General features: G+C 62.6%; 1 protein-coding gene across 1 annotated transcript; it reads left to right on the top strand.

Moving 5' to 3' along the window:
• Positions 1–233: 233 nt before the first annotated feature.
• LOC141478564 (U1 small nuclear ribonucleoprotein 70 kDa-like) lies at positions 234–10,896 on the top strand (the record flags this gene model as incomplete). The annotated part of the gene is given in 11 exon segments (XM_074167601.1): positions 234–288; positions 421–485; positions 1,593–1,655; positions 1,759–1,840; positions 8,312–8,346; positions 8,348–8,414; positions 8,512–8,599; positions 10,444–10,456; positions 10,458–10,545; positions 10,548–10,755; positions 10,757–10,896. Coding segments are annotated over 11 exon segments (904 nt in total), but the record flags the coding sequence as incomplete, so codon positions are not given.
• Between the last annotated feature and the right edge of the window lie 27 nt (positions 10,897–10,923).

The following is a 10,923-nucleotide window of genomic DNA, read 5'->3' as shown; positions in this document are numbered from 1 at the left end:
GGGTCCCCCAAAACTGGCAGTCGTGTGTGCCCCCCCCCCCCCCCCAATCCTGATGCAGGGTTTGGGGTACCTCACCCCCCCTACTGCGGGTTTTAGGGGGTGCCCCTGGGTTTTGGGGGGGGCCCCCTCGGAGTTTTGGCCCCCCCCCCCCAGGTTTTGGGGGGCTGTGGGGTCTCCCCTGAAGTTACACACCCCCCCTTTTTTTTGCTCCCCCCCTCCACCCCCCCCAACAGCGGCGGGAGAAGATCGAGCGAAGGCAACAAGAGGTTGAGAGCGAGCTCAAGATGTGTAAGTCGGGGGGCTCCCGTGGGGGCTGGGGGGGGTCCCCCCTTTTTCCTCTGACCCCCCCCCCGAATCTCCTCTTTTCCTCTGACCCCCCTGAACCCCCTTTTTCCTCTTCCCCCCCCCCCCTCCCTCCAGGGGACCCCCACAACGACCCCAACGCTCAAGGAGACGCCTTCAAAACCCTCTTCGTAGCCAGAGTGGTGAGTGAGCTCCCCCCGATTCTTGGGGTCCCCCCTGCCGTATCTATGGGGCTCCCCCCAATCCCTGGGGTCCCCCCAGTCTTTGGGGGGGTCCCCCCTAATCTATGGGGGTTCCTTCAATCCTTGGGATGTCCCTCCAATCCCTGGGGTCCCCCCCTAATCTTTGAGGGGACTCCCCCCAATTCTTGGGGTCCCCCCATAATCTATGGGGCTCCACCCAATCCCTGGGGTCCCCCCCATAATCTGTGGGGCTCCCCCTAATCCTTGGGGCTCCCCCCAGTCTTTGGGGGGGTCCCCCCCTAATCTATGGGGGTTCATTCAATCCTTGGGGTGTCCCCCCAATCCTTGGGGTCCCCTCCAATCTCAAGGGGGGTCCTCCCAATCATGGAGGGTCCCCCCTAATCTATGGGGCTCTCCCAGATCCTTGAGGTCCCCCCATAACCCTCGGGGTCCCCCCATAATCTGTGGGGTTCCCCCCAGTCTTTGGGGGGTCATCCCTAATTTGAGGGGTCCCTCAAATCCTTTGGGGGTCCCCCTCAATCTATGGGGGTTCCTTCAATCCTTGGGATGTTCCTCCAATCCCTGGGGTCCCCCCCTAATCTTTGGGGGGACTCCCCCCAATTCTTGGGATCCCCCCATAATCCGTGGGGCTCCCCCCAATCCTTGGGGCTCCCCCCAGTCTTTGGGGGGTCCCCCCTAATCTAAGGGGGTCCTTCAAGTCCTTGGGGGTCCCCCCTAATCTATGGGGTTCATTCAATCCTTGGTGTGTTCCTCCAATCCTTGGGGTACCCCCTAGTCTTTGGGGGGGCTCCCCCCAATCCTGGGGGCCTCCCCCAATCTTTGGGGTCTCCCCCTAATCTATGGGGGTTCCTCTAATCCTTGGGGTGCCACCCCCTCTTAATTTATAGGGTTTTTCCAAATCTTTGAAGTTCTCTTTAATCTATGGTCTTTCTCTCCAATATATGGGGGTCCTTCCCCTAATCCTTGGGGGTCCCCCCTAATCCTTGGGCTCCCCCCAATCCATGGGGCTTCCCCCCGATCCCCCTGACACACACCCCCCCCCCCAAAGTTTGGGAAACACCCCCATTTCTTCCCTCCCCCCGACAGAACTACGACACGACGGAGTCCAAGCTGCGACGTGAATTCGAGGTCTACGGCCCCATCAAGCGGGTGAGCGTGGGGGTTCCCCCCCAAAAAAAAGCACCCCCACAACACCCGCTTTCGGGGCGACACCTTTTTTTACACCGCTTTTTGGGGTGTTCTTTTTATATAGATCTACATGGTGTACAACAAGCGCTCCGGGAAGCCCCGCGGTTACGCCTTCATCGAGTACGAGCACGAGCGGGACATGCACTGTGAGTACCCCCCCGCCGCAACACCCTTTTGCTCCCCCCTACAACCGCATGTCCCACCTCCCAACCACAACCGGCCTTCCCCGGGGCCGCCGGGGGCCCCCAGGTAAGTACAGGCGGGGGAAGGACGTACAGGCGGCCGGGGCGACCGAGGCTGTAGGTGGCTAAGCTCTAGGCGGTCGTGGCTACCGACGGCCAAGGCTACAGGCGACTGAATTGTAGGTAACTGAGGCAACAGGCGTCCAAACCGTAGGCAACTGAGGCAACAGGCGTCCAAACCGTAGGCAATCGAGGCTACCGGTGGCCAAGGCTACCAGTGACCAAGGTGTAAGTGGCCAAGGCTACTGGTGACGAAGCTATAGGTGACCAAGGTTATTGGTAGTCAAGGCTACAGGTGGCTAGGGGTACAGGCAGCCAAGGCTACTGGTGGTCAAGGCTACAGGCGACCAAGTTATAGGCAATCAAAGCAATAAGCAACCAAACTGTAGGCATCGGTGGCCAAGGCTACCAGTGACCAAGGCTACAGGTGGCTAGGAGTACAGGCGACCAAGGCTACAGGTGACCAAGCTGTAGGCAATTAAGTCTACCAGTGACCAAGGCTACAGGTAGCCAAGGCTGCAGGTGGCTAGCGGTACAGGCGGCCGAGACTACTGGCAGTCAAGGCTACGGGCGACCAAGTCATAGACGATCGAGGCTACAGGCAATTATGGCTACCAGTGACCAAGCTGTAAGTGGCCTAAGGCTGTAGGTGGCCAAGGCTATCGATGGCTGAGGCTACAGGCAACCAAGGGTACAGGCAAGCAAGGCTACAAGTGACCACGTTATAGGCAATCAAGGCTACTGGTGGTCAAGGCTACAGGCGACCAAGCTGTAGGTGGCCAGGGCTACAAGCATCCAAGCTGTAGGCAGGCAAGGCTACAGGCGGTGGCCAAGGCTACAGGCGGTGGCCGAGGCTACAGACGTCCAAGGCTACCAGTAGCTAAGTTACAGGTGACCAGGGCTACAGACAACCAAGGTTACAGGTGATGTCTGGGGCTACATGCGGCCAAGGCTACTGGTGACCAAGGCTGCAGATGTCCAAGCTACAGGCGACCAAGGCTATAGGTGGCCAAGGTACAGGCGGTTGGCCAGTTACAGGCGTTGACCAAGGCTGTAGGCAGCCAAAGCTACCAGCAGCCAAGGTTACAGGCAGCCAGACCGCCACTGGCCAAGGCTACAGGGGGTGGCCAAGGCTACCTGGTGGCCCAGGCTACAGGCAGCCAGGCTACCGGCAGCAAGGCTACAGGCGTTAGCTGAGTTCCACGTGGTGGCCAAGGCTACTGGGAGCTGAGGCTACAGGTGGTCAAGGCTACAGGCAGCCAAGGCAACAGGGGGTGGCCAAGCTACAGGTGGCCGAGGCTACAGGAAACCAGGGCTACTGGCAGCCAGGAGTATAGGCAGCCAAACTACAGGCAGTGTGGCTGAGGCTACAGGTAGCCCAAGGCTAATGGTGGCTAAACTACCAGGTAGCCAAGGCTACGGGCAGCCAGACTACAGGCAGTGGCCAAACTACAGGCGTCCAAGGCTACAGGTGATCAAAGTGCAGGCGGTGGCTGAGGCTATAGACAGCCAGGCTATTGTTAGCCAAGGCTACTGTTGGCCAAGCCTACAGGTAGCTAAGGCTAATGGTGGCCAAACTACAGGCAGCCAAGACTACAGGCATCCAAGGCTACTGGTGACCAAAGTACAGGTGGTGGCTGAGGCTCCAGGCAGCAAGGCTATAGTTAGCCAAGGCTACTGTTGGCCAAGGCTACAGGTGGCCAAACTGCAGGTCGTGACTGAGACTACAGGTAGCCAAGGCTAATGGTGGCCAAACTACAGGCGGTCAAGGCTACAGGCAGCCAAGGCTACTGGTGGTCAAGGCTACAGGCGTCCAAGGTTACTGGTGGCCAAACTACAGGCGTCTAATGCTACCGGTGGCCAAGCTACAGGCAGTGGCTGAGGCTACAGGTAGCCAAGGCTACCGGTGGCCAAACTACAGGCAGCCGAGCTACAGCCGGAGGGTCAGGAAGCGCCGCTCTCTCCCTTCACGCCCTCAGGGCGGGTGAAAGCGGGGGGGCAACAAAACCCCACCCCCGAGAGGCGAGGAGTGACCGCACTCCCCGCTTGGTCTGTCATGTCCGGGTGTCACCAGTGCTTCCCGGCGGTGATACTGACACTTCCCAGGGATGTCACCGGCACTTTCCTGGGGTGATGCCAGGAAAGTGTCACTGGCACTTCCTGGGGACGTCACCGGTGCTTCCCGGGGGGTGTTGCTGACACTTCCCGGGGGTGTTGCTGGCACTTTCTGAGGGTGTCACCAGCTCTTCTTTGGGGTGTCACTGATACTTTCTTGGGGTGATGCCAGGAAAGTGGTACTTTCTTAGGGGTGTCACCAGCGCTTCCCAGGGGGTGTTGCTGGCGCTTTCTGGGCATGTCACCGCCGCTTTCCAGGGGGTGTTGCTGGCACTTCTCGAGGGTGTCCCTGGCACTGTCCCAGGGGTGTTGCTGGCACTTCCCAGGGTTGTCACTGGCACTTTGCCGGGGTTGTCACCAGCACTTTCCGGGGGTGACACCAGGAAAGCAGCACCTCCTGAGGGGTGTCACTGGCAGTTTCCCAGGGGTATTACTGGTATTTTCTCAGAGGTGTCACCGGTGCTTCCTGGGGGTGTTGCTGGCACTTCCTGCAGGTGTCACTGGCTCTTGCCGGGGTTGTCACCAGCACTTCCCGGGGTTGTCACCGTCACTTCCCAGGGTTGTCGCCGGCGCTTTCCCCGGGGGTGACACCAGGAAAGCACCACTCCCTGAGGGGTGTCACTGTCAGTTCCCTGGGGATGTCACCGGCACCGTTCCAGGGGTGTTGCTGACACTTCCCGGGGGTGTCACCAGCACTTCCCGGGGTTGTCACCGTCACTTCCCAGGGTTGTCGCCGGCGCTTTCCCCGGGGGTGACACCAGGAAAGCACCACTCCCCGAGGGGTGTCACTGGCAGTTCCCTGGGGATGTCACCAGCACCGTTCCAGGGGTGTTGCTGACACTTCCCGGGAGTGTCACCAGCACTTCCCGGGGTTGTCACCGTCACTTCCCAGGGTTGTCGCCGGCGCTTTCCCCAGGGGTGACACCAGGAAAGCACCACTCCCCGAGGGGTGTCACTGTCAGTTCCCTGGGGATGTCACCGGCACTGTCCCAGGGGTGTTGCTGACACTTCCCGGGGGTGTCACCAGCACTTCCCGGGGTTGTCACCGTCACTTCCCAGGGTTGTTGCCAGCGCTTTCCCCAGGGGTGACACCAGGAAAGCACCACTCCCCGAGGGGTGTCACTGTCAGTTCCCTGGGGATGTCACCGGCACCGTTCCAGGGGTGTTGCTGACACTTCCCGGGGGTGTCACCAGCACTTCCCGGGGTTGTCACCGTCACTTCCCAGGGTTGTCGCCGGCGCTTTCCCCAGGGGTGACACCAGGAAAGCACCACTCCCCGAGGGGTGTCACTGGCAGTTCCCTTGGGGATGTCACCGGCACTGTCCCAGGGGTGTTGCTGACACTTCCCGGGGGTGTCACCAGCACTTCCCGGGGTTGTCACCGTCACTTCCCAGGGTTGTCGCCGGCGCTTTCCCCGGGGGTGACACCAGGAAAGCACCACTCCCCGAGGGGTGTCACTGTCAGTTCCCTGGGGATGTCACCGGCACCGTTCCAGGGGTGTTGCTGACACTTCCCGGGGGTGTCACCAGCACTTCCCGGGGTTGTCACCGTCACTTCCCAGGGTTGTCGCCGGCGCTTTCCCCGGGGGGTGACACCAGGAAAGCACCACTCCCCGAGGGGTGTCACTGGCAGTTCCCTTGGGGATGTCACCGGCACTGTCCCAGGGGTGTTGCTGACACTTCCCGGGGGTGTCACCAGCACTTCCCGGGGTTGTCACCGTCATTTCCCAGGGTTGTCGCCGGCGCTTTCCCCGGGGGTGACACCAGGAAAGCACCGCTCCCCGATGGGCGCCGCTGGCGCTTTTCCCGGGGCGATATCCCAGGGGGGTTGTCCCCGGCGGCGGCCGGTGGGGTTGTTTTTTTCCGGCGGTTGTCTCGCGGGGAGGGGTTCGGGAGGGGGTTAAAGGAGACGCCTGTCACCGGCCGGGGTTGTATTAACACTGTTTTATTGTCACTGCAGCCACCTTTGTGATGGCTTTTGCCACTGCTGGCTTGCAGCTGATCCTAGTGCTCCCCCTCCTCAGTGTATGGTTGGTATAAGGGTTTGTATCTTGGTAAGACACGTTTATAAACCACACACCCACCCCCCCCCCGACACCCCCCCCCCCCCCCCACTTCAAAACCGACACAACCCCCCCCCCCCCCCTCCCCGCCACCACAAATCACCCCAGGGGTGGACGGGGGTGGGGGTGGGGGTTCCTTGGACCCCCACCCCCCCCCCCCCTTCCCTCCCTACCCCATGGGAGAGGAGTTTTAATTGAGGGGGGGGGACACACAGACACACAGACACACAGACACACAGACACACACACGACACATGGGGGAAGATGCGCCCCGTCGCACCCCGGCTGTAGCCGGGGTGAGGGTGGTGGCGTCGAATCCCCCCCCCCCCTCAAATTTGCACACCCCCCCCTTTATTTTAAGGGGGGGGGGGCTTCTCTCAGCCCCCCCCCCCCCCATCCCACCCCAAGCGCGGGCAGGGAGGCAGGGACCCCCCCTCACATCCCTGCCCGATATCCCCCCCCCCCCCCCCAGCACGGTCACGGCCTCAGTCTCTGCTGAGGTGGGGACGTGTGACCCCCCCCCCCCATGTGGTTTTTTTTTTTGGGGGGGGGGCCCTAAAGGAGCCCCCACCCCTTGAGGTGTGTGTGTGGGGGGTGACAAGGCAGGACACCCCCCCCCCATCCCCTCCCACAACCACCCTTTGTGCTTGTTGTTGCCCCGAGGATGAGGAGGAGGAAGGAAAGGGGGGGGGGGGGAGGGGGGGGCTGCAAGCGCCCCCCCCCCCCCCCCTCCCTGTGTGGGTCCCAGGGTAGGGGCGGGGGGCACCATGGCGCTCCCCCCCCTGCAAAAAAATTGGGGAAACCCCCAAACTAATTGGGGAAACCCCCCAGGAATAATTGGGGACCCCAAAAGAGGAATTATTGGGGGAACCCCCCCAGGAATAATTGGGGCCCCGCCCCAAATAATTAGGGACCCCCCCAGGAATCATTGGGGACCCCCCCAAAATAATGGGGGACCCTAAAAAAGGAGTTACTGGGGACCCCCCCCAAAAATAATTGGGGACACCCCCCCCCAAAGAGCTTGGATGTTTGTGTAGGGCCTCTAGCATTGTTTTTGAGGGGGGGGGGGCAGGCCCCATAGTTGGGGGGGGGGGGGTCGGGTTTTTGGGGGGGGGTCGGAGAGGTGGGGGGGGGCTAAGCCCCTCCCTGGGTTTGGGCCGCGACCCCCCTCCCCGGGTCCCATCGACCGTGGGGGGGGTGGGGGGGGGTACCACAAAAACGGTGGTGTTTTGGGGGGTGGGGGGGCAGAGTTTTTCCCCCCCCCCTCCCCCCAACCCAGCCCTGGGTGGGGGGAGGAGTGTATGGGGTGGGGGGGGGGGTGGAGGGGGGGCACCCAAAGGTGCCCGGTGGGGGGGGGGGAGGTTTGTCTGTTTGGGGGGGGGGGGGGTGTGATGAGGTAGGACGGGTCTCAGGTAAGGCCCCAGCGCCTGTCCAGGACCAGCGTCTTCGGAAGGGCCCCCCCCCGGCCGAGGGGGGGGGGACACGGACCCGCTCCCCCCACCGTCACCCCAGGACTTGTATGGGAGAGTTTTTTGGGGGGGGGAGGAAGGAGGGGGGGGGGGGGGGCGCGGGGGTGGATTTTTTCGGTGGGGGGGGGGGGGGGCGATGGGATATGGGGGGGGGGGGCGGGGGTGGTCGCGTCCAACTGCTGGTACCTCGGATTTGGGGGCGTTGAGGGGAGGGGGGGGCCTGGGTGCCCCCCCCCCCTCACCCCACACACGGGTGGTTGGGGTGGGGGGGTGAGTGTTTTTTTTTTTTTGGGGGGGGGGCACGCAGGTAAGGCAACATTTGGGGTGCCCCCCCCCCCGAAAAAACCAAGCTGGGGGGGGGTGTCAGTGGAGGAAGAGGAGGGGGTGCCCCCCCCCCCCTTAAATTGTGTGCGTGGGGGCGGGGGGGGGGGGTACAAAAATTTGAGGGGGGCAGTTTGTAACCAGCCTTTTCTTTACAGCCATGAATTATTTTTTTGGGGGGGGGTTACACCCTATTTTACCCCCCCCCCCCCCCCCAAAAAAAAAAATCCAGGGTGAACCACCACCCTGCGCTCTTATCGAAAGAATGAGTTCCAAAAAAAGAGGGGGGGGGGGGGGGGGGGGGGATTTTTAAGGGGAGGGGGGGGGGCTGACTTGGCCCTGCTGTCGCTAATTCCCACCCCCCCCCCTTCCTTCCTTTCGTGCCCCCCCCCCCCCAAATTTTTCCAGCCGCCTACAAACACGCCGACGGGAAGAAGATCGACGGGGCGTCGGGTGTTGGTGGACGTGGAACGGGGGCGGACGGTGAAGGGTTGGAGACCCCGCCGTTTGGGTAAGTGTGTCCCCCCCCCACCTTATATTTTTGGGAGGGGGGGGGACACGACATTCCTTAAGGATTTCCCCCCCAACCTCCCATTTTTCCCACCCAGGGGGCGGTTTGGGGGGCACCCGCCGAGGAGGCGCCGACGTCAACATTCGCCACTCGGGGAGGGACGACACTTCCCGCTACGATGAGAGGTGACATTTTTTTTGGGGGGGGGGACACATGGGGGACACGGACACACACACACACACACACACACACACACACACGGGGGGGGGTCCCCTGTCCTCCATGTCCAGGACACGCACACGCTCCCCCCCCCTCCTGCCCCCCCCCCCAAAAAAGGACACTGGGGGGTTTGGGAGGGGGGGTATAAGGGGATGGGGGAACTTTTGAGGGGACACACCCCCCCCCCCCCCGCCAGGATAGGGTCCCCTTTGTCACTTTTGGGACCCCCCAGGAAGGGGTCAGGGTCCCTTTTGTCACCTTTGGGACCCCCCAGGGCAGATCAGGGTCCCCTTTGTCACCCTTGGGACCCCCTTTGTCACCCTTGGGACCCCCCAGGATGGGTCAAGGTCCCTCTTTGTCACCCTTGGGACCCCCTTTGTCACCTTTGGGACCCCCCAGGATGGGTCAGGGTCCCCTTTGTCACCCTTGGGACCCCCATGTCACCTTTGGGACCCCCTAGAATGGTTCAAGGTCCCTCTTTGTCACCCTTGGGACACCTGTGACACCCTTGGGACCCCCTGTGTCACCCTTGGGACCCCCCAGGATGGGTCAGGGTCCCCTTTGTCACCCTTGGGACCCCCCTTTGTCACCCTTGGGACCCCCCAGGGCAGATCAGGGTCCCCTTTGTCACCCTTGGGACCCCCTTTGTCACCTTTGGGACCCCCCAGGATGGGTCAAGGTCCCTCTTTGTCACCCTTGGGGACCCCCCTTTGTCACCTTTGGGGACCCCCTAGAATGGTTCAAGGTCCCCCTTTGTCACCCTTGGGACCCCCTTTGTCACCCTTGGGACCCCCTAGAATGGGTCAAGGTCCCTCTTTGTCACCCTTGGGACACCTGTGTCACCCTTGGGACCCCCTTTGTCACCCTTGGGACCCCCCAGGATGGGTCAAGGTCCCCCTTTGTCACCCTTGGGTCCCCCTTTGTCACCTTTGGGACCCCCCAGGATGGGTCAAGGTCCCTCTTTGTCACCCTTGGGACCCCCTTTGTCACCTTTGGGACCCCCTAGAATGGGTCAAGGTCCCCCTTTGTCACCCTTGGGACCCCCCAGGGCAGCTCAGGTTCCCCTGTGTCACCTTTGTCACCTTTGGGACCCCCCTGGAGGGGTCAGGGTCCCCTGGGAAGGGTCGGGGTCCCCTTTGTCACCTTTGGGGACCCCCTCGGATGGGGTCAGGGTCCTCTGTGTCACCCTTGGGACCCCCATGTCACCTTAGGGACCCCCCAAGATGGGTCAGGGTCCCCTTTGTCACCTTTGGGGACCCCCCCGGATGGCTCAGGGTCCCCTGGGAAGGGTTGGGGTCCCCTGTGTCACCTTTGGGGACCCCCTCGGATGGGTCAGGGTCCCCTGGGAAGGGTCGGGGTCCCCTTTGTCACCTTTGGGGACCCCCTCGGATGGGTCAGGGTCCCCTGTGTCACCCTTGGGACCCCCATGTCACCTTAGGGACCCCCAAGATGGGTCAGGGTCCCCTGTGTTACCTTTGGGAACCCCCCCGGATGGGTCAGGGTCCCCTTTGTCACCTTTGGGGACCCCCCCGGATGGCTCAGGGTCCCCTGGGAAGGGTCGGGGGTCCCCTTTGTCACCTTTGGGGACCCCCCCCGGATGGCTCAGGGTCCCCTGGGAAGGGTCGGGGTCCCCTGTGTCACCTTTGGGGACCCCCCTCGGATGGGTCAGGGTCCCCTTCGTCACCCCTGGGACCCCCCCCAGATCCCAACCCCCCCTCCCTTTACTGTCCCCACGTGTGTCCCCCCCCCACCTCTTCACGTTGTCGTGTGTGTCCCGTGTCCCCCCCCCCCCCCCCCTCTGTTTTCCCAGGGACCGGGAACGGGGAGCGGGAACGGGAACGTCGGGAACGTTCTCGGGAAAGGGACCGTCGTCGTTCCCGTTCCCGGGATCGGAGACGCCGGACGAGGAGCCGGGAAAGGAAGAAAGAGACCGGAAAAGGGGGGGAAGTCGAGATCGGAGCAAGGAAAGGGACCGGAAACGCCGGAGCCGCTCCCGGGATCGGAAACGGGATCGGGATCGGGATCGGGAAAAGAAAGAGGAAGGGCCCGATTCTTTCGACCCCCTGGAAGAATTAGGAGGAGGAGGCGGGGGGGGCGGGGGGGGTATGGATTCCGGCCCCCCCTCTTCTTCCCTCCCCCCCCGACGGTTTGGGATCCAAAGGGGATTTGGAAGAAAAAAGTCGGGATCGGGATCGGGAAAGACGTCGGGGGCACCGGGATCGGGAACGGGAACGGAGGAGGGAAAGGGGAGGGGGGGAGAGAGGCGGGGGGGGGGAGCACAAACGGGAGC

Source organism: Numenius arquata, unplaced genomic scaffold (genome assembly GCF_964106895.1).
Source record: "Numenius arquata unplaced genomic scaffold, bNumArq3.hap1.1 HAP1_SCAFFOLD_1759, whole genome shotgun sequence".
In the NCBI taxonomy this organism is placed as follows: domain Eukaryota; kingdom Metazoa; phylum Chordata; class Aves; order Charadriiformes; family Scolopacidae; genus Numenius; species Numenius arquata.
This window is presented reverse-complemented; position numbering and strand designations above follow the sequence as displayed.